This window comes from Phasianus colchicus, chromosome 3, assembly GCF_987193195.1.
Source record: "Phasianus colchicus chromosome 3, bPhaCol1.hap1.1, whole genome shotgun sequence".
Classification (NCBI taxonomy): Eukaryota; Metazoa; Chordata; class Aves; order Galliformes; family Phasianidae; genus Phasianus; species Phasianus colchicus.
In genome coordinates this window covers 72,248,809-72,269,318 of record NC_143438.1, presented here as the reverse complement: position 1 = coordinate 72,269,318, position 20,510 = coordinate 72,248,809, and the positions used below count along the sequence as shown (strand labels likewise).

General features: G+C 41.3%; 1 protein-coding gene across 1 annotated transcript in view; it reads right to left on the bottom strand.

Moving 5' to 3' along the window:
- Positions 1–24: 24 nt before the first annotated feature.
- LOC116227621 (neural-cadherin-like) overlaps positions 25–20,510 on the bottom strand; it is a 43,539-nt gene continuing 23,053 nt past the window's right edge. Inside the window, 19 exon segments of the mRNA XM_031591020.2 lie at positions 25–1,005; positions 1,453–1,607; positions 2,615–2,868; positions 3,730–3,910; positions 4,643–4,907; positions 5,356–5,522; positions 7,487–7,667; positions 7,750–7,882; positions 8,033–8,160; positions 8,934–9,061; positions 9,827–10,041; positions 11,136–11,413; positions 12,381–12,610; positions 13,217–13,401; positions 14,132–14,225; positions 16,104–17,721; positions 18,665–18,948; positions 19,510–19,653; positions 19,803–19,989. Of these exon segments, the coding sequence (XP_031446880.2) occupies positions 604–1,005; positions 1,453–1,607; positions 2,615–2,868; positions 3,730–3,910; positions 4,643–4,907; positions 5,356–5,522; positions 7,487–7,667; positions 7,750–7,882; positions 8,033–8,160; positions 8,934–9,061; positions 9,827–10,041; positions 11,136–11,413; positions 12,381–12,610; positions 13,217–13,401; positions 14,132–14,225; positions 16,104–17,721; positions 18,665–18,948; positions 19,510–19,653; positions 19,803–19,989 (5,229 nt within the window). The 3' untranslated portion in view covers positions 25–603.

The window sequence follows — 20,510 nt, the reverse complement described above, 5'->3', positions numbered from 1 at the left end:
CGCTGCCCAAGGGCGGCGCTGCGCCCAGGCCCCGCCTGCTGCCGGGTTGGGGGGTGGGGAAAATGGCCGTTCTGAGGGCGCACCCCGCGGGCATCGGTGATGCTGAAGAGAAAAGCTGACTAGAAACGCAGGCGTTTCAGATGTTTTATATTTAACTTTTATCATCCTTATTTCGACATCTAAAGAATGCAGCTGAAAATAAGATGATCCCCAGAGGTCCCTTCCAACCCCTACAATTCTGTGATAAGAAGGCCCTACGCATTGCTAACCCCTAGTAAAAGTCACGTCAGGGAGAAAATAAAAGTTCTTTCATCCGGGACAATTCTAGTAGCTTTCTGTACTCTACGCAAATAAAAAGCTATATTATAATTCCGCATTCCAAAGTTTTCAAGAAAATTAAAAGCCTTACCGCTTCTACTATTAAATAACAATTTATACAGCACATATTAAAAAAGCTATTTTCCTGGGAAAAGTATTCCATACTATTGTAACTAAAAACATGTATCAAGTAAGTTACTTGGTGTACTTTATGTATAAAAAAGGGTGTCTTTTAAAAGTAGTGTCCATCTGTCAGAGCAACATCTCGAGTTCCTTCAACTCCAGTTACAAATGTTGATGTGAGGGCTCATAGAGTTCTTTAAGCTTGTCAAACTTTGACCCCCACTCTCGGAGGAAGTCATAATTTAGATCTTCATCACCACTAACAGAGTTTATGGAACTAAGGCTCCCTGCTAGAGAGCATTCTCCTTCTAAGCAGTAGAAATGAATAGTGTCAGCTGGAAGATTCTGTAGATCATTGTCTGCATCCCGGATGATTTGAGAAACATATTCCTTGAAGTCTGGAACACTGCTAACAGCTGACGCTGATTGTTTTTGATGTGCACGGTTTGGGACTGAGTCTCTTTTTGGTCCAGTGGGTGTCCTGGAATATGGAAACGTTGCCCTCAAGGAGAAGTGGGGAATGTTACGGAGAGGTTTCTTCAGTTCATCTACATTGTAAGCATTCTGGGTAAAAAACAAAAACAAAAATGCAAATGTCAGAGAGAAAATGCAAAAGGAAATAGGTTCAAAAAATGTATTTAAGCCCGGTGCAATACAAAGCTGGATTCTGAGTTTTCTATAAACTGAAGAAGAGAGAGCGCTACGTTCCGATCATGCCCTTTGGGTGATGGCAGTCTTCAAGTAAATTTAGAATGATATGTCCAGAGAAGTCCCCTCAAAGGTGGCCATAGATGACCAGCATGAGAAGGACAGATTATGCTGAAAGAGAATTCTCCCACTCAAAGAGTAATTCAGGGTAAAAAAAGAAAAAAAGAAAAAAAGAGAAAAAAAAAGCCTGTCCTTGGCTAAGGACAATAGAGAAAAAAATAAAAATTATGGGAAAGGAAGGTGAGGAGAGACTGGATTTGCAAAGTCTGGATTTGCAAAGACTGGATTGAAGTTGCATCATACCTGGTCGCGTTCTCCACCTCCTTCTTCATTATAATTGAAGACATTTTCTCTAACATCCTCCCAGCTTTCACGCTCTTCAGGAATGTGGTAAATTCCTCCTTTCCGAAACCCTGAACTTCCCCACTGACTCCACACTGTATAGGAAACTAAGAGAGCTAGAAGAAATGAATACACCTATTTGTTATTTGACATATGAAAAATATGATGTACAATTAACAAGTAGTTACATGATTCCTGGAATCATCATAGAATCATAGAATGGCTTGGGTTGGAAGGGACCTCAAGGATCATCAAGCTCAAACCCCCTGCAGCATGCAGGGCCGCCAACCTCCACATTTAATCCACTTTTAATTTGACAATCAAATTCCCAGTTAAGAACTGTGTAATCATTAATATATAAACAATTTATATTCAGGAAGGTAAAGAGTCATCTATGCATATTATATCATAAACTTCATTAAAAGAGTATTTTACTTACCTAAAGGAATCCATTTAAATAGAAGGCATTTTGGCCAATCTCTGGCCTTTCACCAATCCTGAGTAAATAAGATATCCAAAGTAAGTAAAACACTGTTTTAATGAAGGTTACAAGTGTAATATAATCACTGAAGTCATTACTATTCTGAGATATGTATGCACTTTTTTTTTAATATGAGAAACAGCTAGTTTTACAGTGTACTAACATTTCAGCCAAAGTGTGCCTAAAAGCATACACACTGTGAACATTTCTTTCTGCCCTGCACTCTTAATGAGACTTGCCTGTAAAGACCATAAACCCTCTGGAAAAAAGCTCTCTACCTTCCTAATATGTGAACAGCACATGCTAGCTGTAGATCCTACTTAATACGAATATGAGGGCTCCGGGCAGGTGGGAGTTTCAGATGGATATGGCTGCACACAGATTTGCACACACAGGTGAAAATCCTTATTTATGAAGGATTGAAAATAAGTGATTCTGGAAGATTCAAGCAAGTATATATGTTATATAACATGTAAATATATGTTACTTAGCATCCTTAAATGAGCTCCTAACTGATGATTTCCAGAAAAGGAGAAATACTGATCACAACATCCGAGGCTAAAGCACTTGATTCAATGGATTTAAAAAGATTTAAATAGAAAAAGAAAAAAGAAAAAAAAAAAAAAGTACTTGCTTTCCTACCTAGAAAGACAAGGAGACACATGCTGATTGCCAGAATAGAGCCAGAGCTGAGTCCAACAGGTCTTCCTGCCTTCACCTGGCTAATTTCACACCATCGTCCCTTGTAGCCTTCAGGGCACTGGCAGACAGTCTTGTCTTGGGATTGAGCCACACAGGTACCCCCATTCCTACAGGTCCAGTGTCCACAAGGTGATGAGGTACAGTGTCTGAGCCCTGTAAGATTATCAGTCACTTCCACTTTCCCAGCTGGACACCTGTCCAACAAAAGCACAAGGTATCTTTAAGGCAGGTGAAGCACCTGCTTTTGAATGTCAGTTTTTGAATGCACTAATCCTTTTTCTACAGAGGTGTTCAAAAACCCTTAGCAAGAAGTAGATAGCTGAGATCAATGGGGAAAAGGCTAGCTAGTATTTAGAATAAGCTTTATAATGTTCATCTGGGTCTTTGGGAAAAAGATGGTCATTGGTCTGCTCTGAACAACCATCATGTCTTTCAGATCTTGAATCTGCAGAGAAAATCATTTCTTCTGATACGTAGTCAGAGGGGCCATGGAGGAATACTGTGAACACAGACCTGTTTTCTGTAGAAGAGCCTCAATACTGATCTTTTGCACTGGGACTGAAGAACAGAGTGTCTCAAGGCATGCTTCAGACCATCTCAGAGCCTCCTTTAGCAACAACTTACTAGGCCTCAGATATGTCAAATTTTGACTATTGAAAGAATTCAAGAGGCATTTTCTCCCACTCCTGCATGTATGTTTGTATTATTTTGGAACATAAATGCCTATATTTTAATTTAGCTGGCTAACTGCATCGGATACCAGGCTGGTGGGCTTTGATTCTGGCATTTTATATCCCTGATGTGTGATCTTCTTATTATGGGGGGGAAAAAATGATGGAACAAGTAGGTTTGACAGCAGATTTGCAGGAAAAGGCAAGTTTGGCCCATGACAGAAGATGAGACGCAGAGCAGGATTTGTCTTTGGAATACTCCCCTCTGGCCAGAAGCAGCCAGGAGTTCTGCTGTTGAAAGCAATTTGCTTGAAAATTGCTTCCCAATCACCCCTGTATTAAAAAAAAAAAAAAAAAAAAAAAAAAAAAAAAAGCTTAATATACCGGCATTCATATTTTCTCCAGAGATCAACACAAAGGAAAGGGCTGTAACAGGGTTGGCTGCTGCAGGCACTAGAATGGCATCCCATCGTGACACCCTGCCGCCTCAGAATGAAGCCAAACTCTGTGCTCCTGCCTTCCACAAGTAGTGGCTGGCCGTCGAGCTGGACATCACGCAAACAACCTGCAGCAAAGCAGAGGCATGCAGAGAAGTACACTGAGTTATCAAGTTCCCCACCTTAAGCCTTGCCCCCAACATGTATGCTGAATTGTAGAAAAATGTAATATTTTTAAAGATCCTTACACCACTTCCATTGTTTTGTTTTGTAACAGCTACAGGAATGTACTTGCATGTCCTGGCCCATCTGCAGATTGACAATACTTCCTCCAGGACAGCTTGGTTGTACCATTGCAATGATTTAGCTGAGCTGTGCTAAGGACCAGAGCAGCTCCACTACATTAATCTAGATTAAAAATACTATTTTAGAAGTGGGGCTGAATGAGAAGCAGCATAATGGAAAAGCTGTCTCTACAAGGCATGGTCTCAAAGTTCCAGCACCTCCACCGCAGGAAATGGAAAGAGCACTATGAGTTGCCTCCCAGATCATTCTTTTCTTATCAGTACATGTTGCATTCCCTACTTGTGACCTCTGCCACGGAAAATAAAAATGTAAAGTGCTTTTCTTTTTTTAATATTTACAGGAACCTTCACATCTTTGGCAGGACCAAATACAATGGCAAACAGAAATTTGAACCTTAGCTCTGACTTCTCTCTAGTACAGGAGGAGGGATTTCATGAGCAAAGCAGTCTATATGAGAATGAATTCTTACTTGGGCTTCAGACCCTTCAATATACTCTAAGATGCCACCTTTAGGCTGTAATTCCGTCTTTTTGACAGCTCATCACATCACTTACCTTGGAAATCACTCTCTGAATGACTGGGAAGGCGATTTCCTAGCACAACACTAGCCCAATCCATTTCAAACCACCTATTTGTGCCCAAGACAGATGTCACTTCCTGATCCCCACCACCACTGTTGACACGCAGAGTAAACTCATTGTTGTAGCGCTCCATGGTCAGCAGGACCCACTGGCCATTATTTATACGTAATGTCTTCATTCTCAGAGAGTGACTTTTGGCCCCCAAGCTGAAGTTAACAGAAAAGTAGCCCTCATCCACCTAAAAGACAATGAAGACCTTTAATAACAGACAGCCTCTTCTCAGTGTTATTGCACTGTCCTGTCTCAAAAAAAAAAAAAAAAAAAAAAAAAAAACCAAAACACTGAGTTTTTAAAATTGAAATGGCATTCTTGTTTTTAAGGATGTGAAAAAGTGCTTTATTCCCAGATAAAAATTACCACAGGAAAACTGCAGGTTCAGTAGTTATCAGCTTTTTGCTTTGCAGAGAATGTTCCTATATTGTTTCATCAGTAAGCATAACTGTTTTTACTGTGCTTCATTTCTGAGGACAACACAAATGAGAGTGGTTGCCCTCATGTGGACAATTCTTGTTGTTTATTACATTAAAAAATAGATGCTCTTAATCAGAAACTGCATCATTTCCTCCTGTTGCTATACCCCAATACAAATTAGGAGGACTGAGGCAGAAGGGCTCCAAAGCACCCACCTCCAGCTGGATGAAGCTGCTCCCATCTGCAGAGGCCAGGCTGAGCAGTGTGCTGTGGGAGATGCGGGTGCGCACCATCAGCTGGATTCGAGTGCTGAGAGTGCTGAGGGTATTCCTTGGCTCATAATGGATCCAGCTGTCCCTTCCAAAAGCCCATTCTGGAAGAACTACTCACAACATTCACCAAAGCAGAGAAAATCTCAGAAACCGCTGCTCCTTTAGAGCTTCGGTGCTTGAGAATTAACCAGTTCTGAACATCAGAATTTCAGTTCTTAAGAAACTTTGACAAAGTAATGAAGCATTCTGGAAAGCACTCCCCCATGCCAAACAATTAAATTCACATATGCATGTATCTCTCTTTCTTAAGAGAATTAAGAAGAAAAGAACAAACCAAGAATAAAAACGTTTAGGCAGGAAAGGAACAATCAGGCATTCTGCCTATCACAGACTATGCATTCTGCCCAGTCATTCCTACACTGAGCCCAGTAACCATTTGTTTCTGTCTAGCTCAACACTAGCATTTGCATTCCAACATGTTAGAAGAAACCGGAACCAAATGTGTTAGGAGTATTCCTAACACACCAGGGTATGACTTGTGGATTTTAAACAACTAGTTTCTGAGCGCTTGGTTTCTCCCACAGTGGTGAGAAGTAGAAACCAATACAGCTATATCAAATAAGCAGTTGGGCTCCTGAATCAGCATCCCAATATAATGCAAACCAGAATGAGAATTAAATCTAGGCAGATGTTTATAAACCAGTATCATATATCTGCAAAACATTAATACAAATAACTAAACTATATTGACCATTTACGTGGTCATTATAAACTCTAAACAATGAGGGCTCCAGGCCTAGAACGTGCTGCCAATTGTGACTCCAGTCCTCACCACATCAGGCAAGCTTCCACTGAGTCATTTAATGTCACCTTTTAAGTCTTGTGTGGAAGGTGGAGAAAGGAAGGGTCTGGCTGACCTCAGGCTGTATGCAGGATGGAGAAGTAGGACCATTAAATTGAAAGGCTATGTGCAATACACCAGTCATGCATATTAATCTCCACACATTGATTCAGTGCTACCTATCATATACTCCTTTCCAGTGCTTCTCATTCAGGTTAAGGTGCGGAAGGGGCTTAGTTCCCCTCCAACACCACACAAAGCCCCAGATATTATGGGGAACCAGTACTGACAGAGACTGTTACCACTAACTTCACTGTTCCTATCTTGTACCTAGAGACAGAAGGCAGGCATGTGGCAGGTAGTCCCAATAAGCACCAATAACTCACATCTGGTTTGTGCTTCCAAGCAATGGCTGATGAAGATATTAAGATGAGAAAGTCAGAGCCAATCCAAGCATATGTGCCCTGAACATGGCTGAGAGCTATTAGAAGCACTTCACACATTAAAGACTTCATTTTTTAGAATTTTGGATGCTGCTAAAACTTTGTACTTTCTTACAATGCATCAGAGGTTTTCATTATCGCCTCTTGCATGCTTTTGTTCTCTGATGCACATTTCATGCTGATTTTGCACAGGATAACACATTTGCTGGAGCTGTCCTCATTTTATGTCCCTACACGAACCCATTGCTGTGGTCTAATGGCATTACACAACCTTCATTTCATTCCAGTGGCAGAAGAAAATGCAATTTTCCCCCTTTTATTGACAGAAAATTGGGCTGGAGGACTTGAGGTTTGTGTCCCCAGGTTTCACAGAGAGAACATTCCAAGCTGGCACCTAATCACTCTTAAGACCACTGCAGGATGTCAAACAGCACCACATTTATTAAAATAAACTTTTGATCAGTATGGTCAGAGGAAGAATGCACAATGCAATTTTTTTTCCATCTTTAACCACTGAGAAATAAGGTGCCATGCAATGAAAAAAGCAAAACAATGCATTTGACCATATGCCTACTCCACAAACTAAAACAGAAGACCCTCATCTGTGTCATTACCTTTATTCAGCAAGATTTAGAAGGATCTTTACTTCACTGCAGATCTAAAACATTCCCAGAATACAGCATGGTCTTATTAAGATCCTAAGTTCAAAGCAAAGGCAAATTCAGAGCAGTGTGTTTGACGCTGTTCCCACCAATCCCTTCCATGAATTTCCCCCTAGAATTTGCAGTACCTTTGTCACATGTTGGTCCAGCATATCCTGGGGCACAGTCACAGTGAAAGAAGTCCCAGTCACCAACACACCTGCCATGGACACCACAGGAGACCATCCCAGCACTCTGACACATTTCATCTGTGAGAACGCATCCTGGAGAGCTGTTCAGGGACTCTGCAGGGTGCTCTAAGTCATAAACCTAGGAAGGAACAAAGAGAAGCATCACACCAAATGTTTACAGTTGACAGTGGTAGACCCAAGATTGGCCTTAGCAGCTCTACCTTAGTGTCAACAACGACATTGCGAATGCAGCCAACAAACCCTCTGAAGCGCTCTTGTGAGTCACGGTAAGGCAAAATCTTCTTAACTCCACCCAGCTGTAGGGGCTGGTGACCACTGAAGATCCTGCCTATGCTGAGGGGAAGACGGAGAAAGAAAGAATTAGTGGAAAGAAAGAACACATTTTGGCTGTTTTTTGTTGTTGTTGATTTTCCCTTCCTCTCCCTTCCTTTTCATTAGCTCTTTTAAGTAATTTCCAGTTCAGTGATTATTATTAGTTTTTACCTCCAAGTTCCCAAAGTCTCTTCGGAGGCTTCACAGGCAGACAGATCCACTTGAGAGATCTTCTTAACAACACTGTCACTGTCTCTAACTGAGCCATTTATGCAGTGGTCAAGAACCAGCTTCACTTTCTGAAGAAAATAATTATTTAAAGCAATTGCATCTGGAGACATGCATACGTTTTAATTTCACTTTTTTTTTTTTTTTTCCCACTTATCAGAAGGAAGGATTTTACCTAGTGCTGACAATGTAGGAAACTTTATTAAAACAATAAAACACTTTACATGCTAATCTGGAAGGTTATTGAATATGGCATATAACTAAGGAGCCACAAAAAAGAAAAAATTGACTCTATCACAAGCTGGCCAAGTCACTGACATGGCCAAGAGAGAACAGGATTTTCTTGGAGTTTGCTGCCAAATCAGAACCTGAAGAGACAAGCTGTCTCAGAGCCTGACATGTTCGCTGTCCTGTCTTATGGGTGAGAGAAAGGGGCAACCCAGCAGATGCCTTCACCAGCGTTATATTAGCAAGAATAAATTACACACCCTTATATAAAAGCATACATATCTTCTTTGCATGCATCTCTAAACTCAGCTGGTGGGGCAGGGTTTCTCACTCTGAGAAATAAAGGATACTTCAGTCCATCAATCCGTCCTTCCCGCTGGATTATCACAGCTCTAAATTCTAAGCAATAGGTAGGATCATTAAAAATAAACTGGACTTTTCAAGATCTTCTTCTGATCGACTGCCTCCTGACTAAGGTGATTGCTGACCTTACAAACATCAGTCTTTGGCATTGCAGTGACGGAAGGATTGATGAAAGACCTCTACAGAAGAATGAAAGGGTTCTTAAGGGATAACTAGAGACATAAATTAGTACTTCATCCACATTTACACTTGCCTTTCCATCACTTTTAATTTTTATATTGTGCCAGCGGCGATCTGCAACATTAACTTTTTTGGAAAGCTGGAGGAAAAGCTCACCAGAGCTATGGCTCACAGTCAGTGTTGGAACACCACCAGACAGCTCTGCAGAGAAAAGATTGTTACGGATAAGCACCCATGTTCCCATACACAGCCACCTGAGCTCAGAGTTGCATTTTAGTCTGAGGGGTTCTTTAGCCAGTGGAGGGTATTCAGTTTTAAAAAGTCCAACTTCCAGTTCAGTGTTAGGACTCAAACTGCTGGGTATGGTGGCAAATTCATAGAATAACAGAACATTCCAAGTTGGAAAGGACTCACAAGGATCACTGAGTCCAGCTCCCGGCTCCACATCCAAATCCAAACCCAATGTCTGAGATCTGTCCAAACGCTCCCTGCACTCCGGCTCTCAGGGCCGTGCCCACTGCCCTGTGCAGCCCGTTCCATGCCCACCGCCCTGTGGTGCAGCCCCTGTCCCTGACCCCCAGCCGCCCCTCCCCTGCCGCAGCTCCATGCCGTTCCCTCGGGCCCTGTCGCTGTCACACAGAGCAGAGCTCAGCGCTGCCCTCCGCTCCCTGTGAGGAGCTGCAGCCGCCATCAGGCCTCCCCTCAGCTCCTCTGCTCTGGGCTGCACAAACACAGGGACCTCAGCTACTGCTTCATACGTTTTGCCCTTTAGACCATTCACCATCTTCATGGCTACCCTTTGGACAATCTCTCATAATTTTATGTCCTGCATATTGTTCTATACTGCATTCTCCTTATTCTCCAAAAATAACTTTCTGAATCTTAAACAAACAAACAAAATGATTAATTGCCGGTAATTCATGTTCAGATAAAACACACAGAAGAAATACTGATGAAGGTGCTAACCCAAAGCAATGAAATCTTCCAGCTGTCCAGGCTGCCCTCGTGCTACTGGTCCCTGGTACAACAGAAGGCCATCCGCAACTTCAGTGATGAACTCCAAGGAGATGCGACTCTCAAAGCAAGGCTTAAGAGGAGGGAACCAGGCATAGCCATGGCCCTTAAAGCTGTGTTTTGTTTGCTGGCAGTCTGGTCCATGAAAATTAGCAGAACATCTGCATCTATTAAAAATAAGAAAAAAATCTGCTTAGATGCAGATCTCTCCAAGGGCTCATCCCATTGCAGAAGTGAACCTAGGAGCTTCTGTTGCCTTGGCTACAGCAAGTTTAACAAGCACTAGCAAAGCTTTCTTTATAAAAGGAGCCCCACTTACTTGTTTGTACAAATGCTATTAGCTTTAGTTCTAGCAAGAATAATTTTGTGAATTTGTTATATACAAAGCACATGAAAAACTTTGATCTCTTCAGTGAGAGATCAGGGAGGGGAGGGATAGGAGGGGAGAAATTCACACTGCAGTTACAAAAACTGTAAGGAAAACCAAAGCTGTGACAGAAATGGGAAAGATATCAGGCAGGGAGAACAGCTGGACTCCTATTTCTTGGTTTTCCATAGTTGACTAGTACCTCGTGAGAGCAGAATAACATGGCTGGGATGCAGCAAAAGTCCACTCATAAAACTACTGAAAATGCAGCAGAAACAAAGGAGCCTCAGAATTCAGCAGATAATAGCAAGGGGCTACCAAAGATAAAGTATTTCTAGGCAGCAAAATCTCCCTGCTTGATTATATCTGAGCAGCACTGTCAGCCTGAGATCTGCACTGTGACCAAGGCTTCTGCATCTTCAGATAGTCTGAGTACTGTCTGCCCTATCAAGGCTCTTCAGGAGATACTGGCTAGTTGTTTCTGCCTTACTATGCTGGGATTTTTCAGCTTCATACTATTTTGCTGATGAGATGTCATTTTTGGAAGAAAAAAGGAGGCAAGCAACACAAGGAAGAGGTTCTTAAGTAATGTAAGAGACATGATTAAAGTGTTCAATGACATTGAGGTGGGTTGCACGAAACAAGGACATCTTGCAGGATGACATTAAAGGAACCACAACTGCTTGCAAAATTCCCAAGGTTTCCTGGAGACTACAACAAACCTAAGTACTACTTGAAAACAGAAGTCTGTTTGCCAGACCTGTGTGAAGTACAACAGAACTCTGACCTGTCACAGTGAGGAGACATGCATTGACATCCACCCCCCAAAGCTGCCTGTCCTCCTTATAGACCAACACAGAAGCACTCTGCTCGCACCCCAAAGCTCTAACCAACCTGTAGCCCAAATCAGTATCCACACATGTGCCGCCATTCAGACATGGGTTTGTCTGGTAAGAGGAACAAGAGAGGTGAGGACTATCCCGAGCTGCACAGCTACACAGGGCACTGCTCAGGACTGTCACAGACACCAGTGAAATGCTTCCAGCTGTGGTTATCGTTGGCACATGACTGTGCTCATACTTGCTGATGCATCCGCTGCTATGAGTGCAGTTTGCGTTCATACATTCATCAATGCCAATCTGGGTGATATTTATATCCAAGATGTTTTCCAGCTGCGGAGAACAATTAGTTATATTCATCTAGCTTTTCCACAAGAGGAAGCTGACAAATGACAGCCATGAGAAGCGCAAGTCTTATTTATTCTCAAAACTGATTGCTGTGCCATTTCCTCCCAACATCTACCACAGTCTGTGCAGCCAAAGGCAGCTCAGCCTGGTATGTGTTAAGGCGAAAGCCTTGATAGAAGTCAATTATAGTGTGAGTAAGCATTTGGAAGACAAAAGTCTTGCCACAGTCTTCATAAGTTAAGTGAATAAGTTTTATTCGCTTTTAGTTCTGATGGATTATCCACATAGAATCTGAGATGTACTTTTAATTTGGACTTGTGTCTTAATACAGGGAAAGGTGAACTAGCCTTGGCAAACCTTTTCTGGCAACAGTGAGTTATTATTACAGCACCGATTACACATTTCCAACAGAGAATCATTTAGATTTTAGCAAGACTACCTTTTTTTTTTTTTTTTTTGGAATGTGCACAAACTTCATTACATTTTCAATACATATGTCCAACTTATTTCTCCACTGGATAATGGTTATTTTACTACTTTGCTCTCTTTACTTAGAAAGCTGGAACTGTTGAGTGAGCACAGGTTAGTGAGCTTCAGCTACAGAATATTTCTGTATAAGAGAAAATAAACTGAAACATTAAGGCACCAGGTAGAAAGGTGCCTTACAACATCCTTTTTACAGGGTTTACAGTCTTTTCAACAGGAAAAACATGTTTACATTCCCAAAAGTTATATCACTGTGACTCAATATGAGGCTTTTAAAACTTTCCTATTAGAAACTTTTAATATAAATGTTATGGGCCAATTTGACTTTGTTGATTAAAATTATCCATTTTTCTCACACATTATTCCCTCAGTCCTTCTAAATAGGCACATTGACTAGGCAGTAGACATTATCTGAACAGATACAATGAGAAGATGCTGTGGTTTCTTATGTTTAATATGTACTTACCCATGCTCTGGAGGCTGCTACATTGCCATTAAGTTTTTCTGCTTTATAATAGGGTGGGCCATAAACTGCAAACCACACATCAACCCCTCGTGTTTGACTTGACTTTAGCACACTGAAAATGTGAACATTTTCAAGTTGGACTGATATGATTTCTGAGAGCAGCTTTTTCAACTGGTTGTATTTACTCTCTTTTTCAGGGAATTGGGATATGAACTCCTCTGGGGTGATATCTGTAACAGAATTTAAACAAACACATACCTCATAACCGCTATAGCAATAAAAGAGGAGACCACTGCAGAGCAAATATTAAGGCTGCAGAACATGGATTCAGCTGCAAATTCATGACTGTTTTCACTTTTAGGCTCCGAAATTTTTCATGCTGGCTTCCACTCAAAACTTGTGTTCTGAAGCTTTTTGAATCTTATTTGTTTCTTTCTTTTTTATTCTTTTAAATCAGAAACATAGTTAAGAATATTTTACTTTTTCACAAAGATTGAAACAATTTCCTGAATTTCAGGCAGGCAGTTGCTCAAACAAGGATTTTTTTCTGAAACATAAATTGGTGTTTTATTGAAAAGTTGGTGTAGAAATCTTGTATCTTTGTTTTCTGCATCTGACAAGCATTTCTGGCTGATTTTCCTCCAGACATTTTCCTTACATATGGTAAGGACATGTCAGAAGACCATGCAAATGTAGTTGCATTTTCAAACCCTCACCTAGCAAGCTACTAACTCCTATCATGTTAAGGAGCATTAAAATTCTAAGTAATGTGGCAGTAACACTGAAGAAGTAGATTTCAGCATTATGATCCTAATGTACTTCATCACCTTACTTACCTTTGATTTGTAAAGAACCAGCATTATGGAGGGCATCATCCTTGATTTCCTTCACTATAACCTTTACAGTTGAGACAACATCTGGCCAAACACCGTCGATGACTCTAACCTTTATGTTGTATGTTCCTGGTGGGGTTCCTTCTTTAATAGTTAGCAAACCTGAGTTATCATTAAGGATAAAGTACCTGCAATAAGAGTTAAGCCAAGGAACAAGCTATGAGAAGTTAAAAAGCTAAGAAGTAATTATTATCACTGATGGTTCTTCTGATGCACTTTATTTTGGGAAAGCTACTAAAGATGGCAAGTGTGTTCCCTCGTGAAGAAACAAGGCAGAACCTCCTATTGACCCTCAAGGAGTACATTGAGAAGGTTTTTTTCCTCCTTCTATGCCATAGAAAACTGAGTAGGAAGATTGTGCCTACTGTGGCTGTACCTTTGGAAACAGTGTGAATTGCCAATTTAGGTACATTCATTTTGAGGGATGCAACCCACCCCAATGGCATGTGTACATCCCAACTCTGCTCGGTGTGAACACATCCGACACGTATGAGCTCTTATAAATGGTGGTGACACTGGCACACTAAACTCCAGGAGTCAGGAGAAGAGAGGCTGGAAGGCAGTTTTTCTGTAGTGACTCACTGATACTGGTTATGGATATGACTAAGAATGGGGATTTTGGAACAGTGTCCTAGAGGATAGGGCACCCCTGCAGGCAACAGGAAATGGATCGCTTTGGCACACAGCATTATTTACTGTTGTCTTACACTCAGAAGGGATTTTGAAGAGCAATCTTACCAACAACATGCTTTTGCTCACTTGTTTTCAAATAAAGACAGTTTAAATACATTCAATGTTCTTGTGTGGTGGTAAGTTTTCCATACATTTCACCCAACTTCCACTTTTCTGTCTAAATACCTTGATGTTTTTCCTTCAAATTGGTAAATTTTACGATCCCAATCATCCTCATCAGGGGCAAGGACTTGACCCAAGACGGTCGTGGGCAGGATACCTAAAATAACATAGCACATAACTGGCATAGTCAGAACAATCACATCTACACAAACAGATTGACCACTCAAGGATTATTGGTTTCCCTTAAACCCCATGGAAATAGTTATGCTGATTCCTTGAAGATGTGCACCAGCATGTAAATACCACATTGTATAATGCTGTGTGTTTGCTACATGGCTGTATGGATTCAATTCAATCCGGGGCTACATGAAAAAACAATCAGGAAGGAAAAAAATTAGCCACCTCTGAATAAAGATGTAAGAGACATCTAGAAACAATGCCAGAACAATTCTTTTCACTATTCTGGCTGTAGTCCCCAACCAGTTTGAAGAGTGGTTTAGACAGGGATTGGGGTTTGGCAGAAAAAACAACCAAAGTAGTGATTGAATTACAAAGGGCAAAAAAAAAACCCAAACACACAATAGCAATTTGGAAGAAATTGCAGCAAGATTGAGAAGATGTCCAAAATACAGTAACCAGGCTTATTTGGTATAGGTGGTAAGACTGGGGTGAGAGGGAAAAGTGGTATGTACTGTGCTGTTCTTAAATCCTCTAAGAAAAACTCACAAATAAATGGTTGGGAGTTTGCTTTTGTTTAAAATCAATAGCCATTTCTGAAGGAAAAATTTATTTCCTTCAGAAATGGCTATTGATTTTAAACAAAAGCAAATATAAAAGCAAATATTTTAAACAAAAGCAAATGTTTGAATTCATATATCTGTTAAGTAAAGAATCAAGGATACACAAAGAGCAGAGAATGCAGGATCTCACATTGTGAAAGGAAATCGCACAAACACTGATATCTGAGGGGCTGCAAGCAGCAACAATAGAACAACAATAGAAAACTGTACTTCTCCTGAAGCTGTGACAATATTCATTTGGTATTTTGCAGAAGACAGTATGTGGGATGCCCTGGTCTTTGATTGCTATATTATACAAACGTAACACACAACACAACAGTAACCATCTGAGTCTGTTTCAGCTGAACATTTAAACTAACCAAAGATCTTTAGACTTGCTTCTCCCTCCCAGAAATCAGCAGTACAGATGAGTTTTACCTTTAAAGGGGCAGCTAACAGAAAATTCAGGCTTAATGAAAAGATCTGGTACTTGGCCTAGAAGCGAGACTCTCAGTTTTTAACAGAAAAAAAACAACAAACAAACCAGGCTTGGTTTCAACTTTACAATAAGCTGAATTGAGAGTGGGCATAGAACAGGCAGAACATTTAAATACAAACAGAAGGTCAAACAGAGCATCTATACAGAAGTAGTTTCTACTGCACCCACAATTCATACCCTATTTAATGTGCTATTGCACCATATGTCATACAGCAGAGAAGAGGAATGAAAGACTGACCTGAGCCTACATGCATGCAAGCAACCTAACATCTTTTTACTGGTGTGGTTTAACTTGCTGATGGGCATATTATGTAGGACACTGGATCACAGGAGAACTGCTATCTAATTGCCAAAGCAGAGTGGGAAAGGAGGTCTCTCTCACACTGCTGCAGCCAACATCTGCAGAAAATTGCCCCCTAATAGCAATTGTCAGCTTTTCTTTTTTTTTCTCTGAAATGTTAACTGTGCTGTAAAACTGCACCTGGAAACAAGCAGCCATTACTCAAGTATGATAGAAACATACATACAACAGCAGCCAGCTATCCTCTTAAATCAAGGCTGTCTCAGTGTCTTTCACAAAGCAAGAGGCCCAGGGACCTGTGCACTGCCCACCTACCATTCTTTATGTGGGCAAACCTCAGTGGCACCTCTGCTAAGACCTTAACTTATGTGGAACACACCAAAGTCCTCTGAAGAATCTCACAGCTGACCTTTTAATACTATAATACTTGGATGCAAGCATCAGAGAAGGACTTACCATCATAGCTGTAGATGAGACATTCCATGTAGCCAGCAGAATGCGGGTGATCGTTTTGGTCCCCAATATTCACAGTTAATGTGTTGGTGGAGCTCATGGGTGGAATCCCACTGTCTGTGATCAGAATGGGCAGGTGGAAGACCTTGTGCACTTCCCTATCAAAGGTATGCAATGCAGTAAGCAAGGCACTGCCATTATGGAAATCCTGCAAGTGGAAGTTACCAAGACTGTCAAAATTGCTGAGTAAATGAAAGGAGAAAGGTGCTCCATTAGCAGCAGTGTCACGATCCTTTGCATACAGCAAAGTAGAAGTCTCATTCATTTGGACGGGCTGTGGAGAAGCTGTGTTCTCCCAGACCACTGGGTTATAATGGGCCTCAAACTCTGGTCCATTGTCATTTACATCCTGCAGAGTCACTAGAACTGTGGCACTGCAAGCCAGAGGAGGCTGCCCCATGTCAGTGGCAATAACAATGAGATGGTATTGTGTCACTGTCTCGTGATCCAGCACTCCTGCAACTATCACCCAGCCATCACTAGCCACAGAGAACTGGCCACTTGGGTCAGACTTGTTTAGCAGATGGAAAGAGAACCTTCCATTCAGGCCAGAATCCAAGTCAACAGCGGAAACCTGAACAACTTTGGTGCCTAGAGGCACATCTTCTGCCAGAGATACCACTTCATAGAACTGGGGGTAGAAGACAGGAGCATGGTCATTGGCATCCTCCACATAGATGACACAATGAGCAATGCTGAAGAAATCCATGTCCTCTGCTTTCACAGTCAAATTAAACACCCTCTCATGAGGCTTCTCAAAATCAATCTGCTTTCGTAGATGGATAAACCCACAGTTGTTGATTTTATCTGTCTCTATGGAGAACTTGTGGTCATTGTCGCCATCAAGGATGCTGAATGTCACCATGGCATTTTCTCCCTCATCTCTGTCCACAGCAGACACCACTGCAACCTCAGTGTTAATACTCGCATTCTCAGAGACAAATGCTGTGTAGATCCTTTGTAGGAAGACTGGAGCATGATCGTTTACATCGGTCACCAGAATAGTAGCAGTGCCTGTCCCAGTGAGCCCTCCTCCATCTCTGGCCTCAACTACTAATAGGTACTTGTCTTCCTTTTCCCGATCCAGGGACCCTAGCATGGTATAAATGGTGCCACTAACTGGGTTAATTGAAAACAAGTTCAGGTTAATTTCATTTTGGACATTCTGAATGATTTGGTATGTTAGCACAGCATTCGTGCTGGCCTTTGGGTCATCAAGGTCCACTGCTGTCATTTCCATGACAGCTGTGTCTGCTGGGGAATCCTCAGGGACATAACCCATGAAACAATCATCTGACACACAGAGAAAAAGGGGTGCATTGTCATTCATGTCCCTCACTTCTATGATCACATCTGCAAAGCCAGTCAGTCCCTCTCCGCTCTCGTCCGTTGCAAGAACAAGAAAGTGCCACTTTGATCGTTTCTCACGGTCCAATCTTCTGTTTGCACTGATCTCACCCGTGTTCTCATTGATGCTGAATTCACTCCCAGCTCCCTGTCCATGCAGAGAGTAGCTAATAGCATTTTGATCTGCCTCTTGGTCGGGGTCTGTTGCAGACACCTAGAGCAAATCACAGCAGGGAAACATTTATGCAAAAGAAACAGTAAAACACTCTTCTTTTATTGATAACAGTTAGGATTATGCAGGCTAAAAAAAATAGCATGCATTTTAATAACAAACATCGCTTGGCTTGAGTCATCCAGGTCAAGTACTTTCAATAAACATCAATGCACAGCCTGGAGAAACAAAAAGATCATGTTTAGACTAATATATTCTACTTCACATTTTATTTTGGGAAGAGGAAATAACTGCGGAAAGAAGAAAGTAGGAATAATAATAGATCTGTTGAACATATGTTTCTTATGAAACTATTCAGAGCTGTAATACAAAGAGAAATAGGGACTTTCTCTCAGAGCGAACAGAAGACTGTGAAAACTGGGTGGCCGCACATCCAAGCTGATTATCAGCATAGAGAACTCCCAGCTCCTGATCTGCACCCAGGGATAGTTTGGAAGACTGCTGGTTGGGCCAGAAAGGCAATCCCCTTGCCAGGGCATGCTCTAACAACAAAATAGTGAAGATGACCGAGTCCCCCAGTCAAAGAAAATTCCATGTAAATGTTTATTTTGTAGCACGTATAGCCAAAGAGTTCTTAATGACTTAAATGTCATTAAATGACTTAAACTTAAATGTATGAGGTACATGTGTCTCTGTGAACTTAAATGCATGAGTTCAAATAAACATTCCTTTGCTTTGTAAGGAAAGCCAACTTATTGTTCAACATTTGTGATGGTCAAGGGAGAAAGTTCACACAAATTCAACCAGGCTCTCTTTATTCTCTCATTTACAGAAATTTGATAGCTAAAATCCCAGTTTCCAGGGCTTACTCACTTGAAACTGTCTCCTTCTATTTGTGTGAATGGATGGGATTGAGCCATCCTGAGCTCAATGCTGGAAGAAAAAGTGAGTCAGGTCTTGTTCAGCTTCATGCAAACTCTTTTACCTTTAGAACAAGTACAGGCAGATCTGTGAGCTCCTCCAGGACACTGCCCTGGTATTCATTCTGAGTGAAGACTGGTGCTTCATCATTCTTATTGACAACATTGATGATGATAAGAGTGTGATTTTCCCATTTTCCATCAGATGCTACAAGCCGGAGCTCATAACGTTGTTCTTCTTCATAATCCAGAGACTGAACGATGAAGACAGTACCAGCCTCAGGTTCCACATCAAAAACACCTTTTGTGTTTCCTGATGTGATCTGATACCTGAGTTTGGCATTTGCACCTACAAGAGAAAGCAAATGACCATGGCCTGTACGCTCCCTTCTTCAGTTCAGTCGTACATGGTGGACATGTGCCTGAGATAAACCTTATTCACTCAAATCAGAAAAGGCTGTTACAGAGTGTGTAGGAAACACAATCACAAACAGAATGATCCATGTATGTAGTCTGAAGGCTATGTGTATGGGAGATTTGTGGTCAGATCTGTATTTTTAGCCACAAATATGATTTGCAGTCACAGACAAGTCCCTGTTTAACGATAACAGAAGAATTGTGTGCCTCTAATTTATTGTTCACTCACTTAAAATAAAAAGGTAAAACACAATTAAAATATTAGAAGCTATTTTTGCTTAGGGTTCCCTAAGTGCCAACATTCCTTAACTTTTGGTTTCTTTTTTTTACCACTGGATGGTGCTAAAATATAATGGCATGGCTCTATTTTGAGAAAGAATTCATCTGAGAACATTTGACCTGTAAATTTGACCACTAGGGAAACAACCCTATGGACAACACTTAGGAATACTAAGGACTTAAAGAGAAAGACACGTAGGGCAAGACCACTCACCCTCATCTCGATCATCTGCCGTTGCTGTCACAACAGGACTTCCAACATCCCTGTCTTCATCTACGCTGACCTCATACACTGGCTGAGGAAATGCTGGGACATTGTCATTCACGTCACTAACAAAAATCCTTACAAAGGCTGTGTCTAAGGAGATGCAAGATGAACAAGCACACTAGAAAGGCAGAGGTGAAACACCTTATTCCAGACAGCTCATACACCTCCCTAGTCTAGTAAAGCTAAGGAACCCAATTTCTGATACCTTTACCCAATATAAAGTTTGTCACTAGTTTTACCTGTGTTGGGCTGCCCATGGGCACCAGGTCTGGCAGATTTTGAAGAGTCCTGAGATTGAACTTCGATCAAATAAGAGGCTCTTTTCTCTCTGTCAAAAGATGCATGGGTAGAAATAATTCCTGTTTCAGGCTCAATGGTGAAGAACTGGTAGTCCTCACTCGCATCTTTCAATATAAAGTAGCGAACCTAAAAGGAAAACAGTCAAGGCGGGTTGCATTTTCCACTTCCATTTGCATGTTCAGGTGTCCTGACTTCCCTCTCCCTCACTAGCTTTCTGGGTCTCTCTTCAAGATGGCAATGCTCTAAGGGAAAAAGCTCTCATCTGGACAGAATTTGAGAAGACTTTTCTCTATTTCAAAATTAAAAAAAAAAAAAACAACAAAACAACAGAACAAAAAAACCAATACAATTCTCAGAACAGCTGCAGCAATCATGTCAAAGCCCATCGAGCACAGTATCTCACCTCCAACACTGGCTGGTAGGAGTCAATTAAAAAAGATCATAAGTAACAGAAAGTACAGAATGACACTTTTCCTGGTGCCTCTCAGGCTTCAGGCAACCCACAGTGCTTCTGATATCAAATAAGCAGAGCTAATTGATAGTTTGGGTTCACTCCTGGAAGATTTGTAGGATTTTTAGAAAAGGCTCAGGAAAATGCACAGAAAATGTGTGTTTCCATCATAACACTGCTTTTTTTTTTTTTTTTT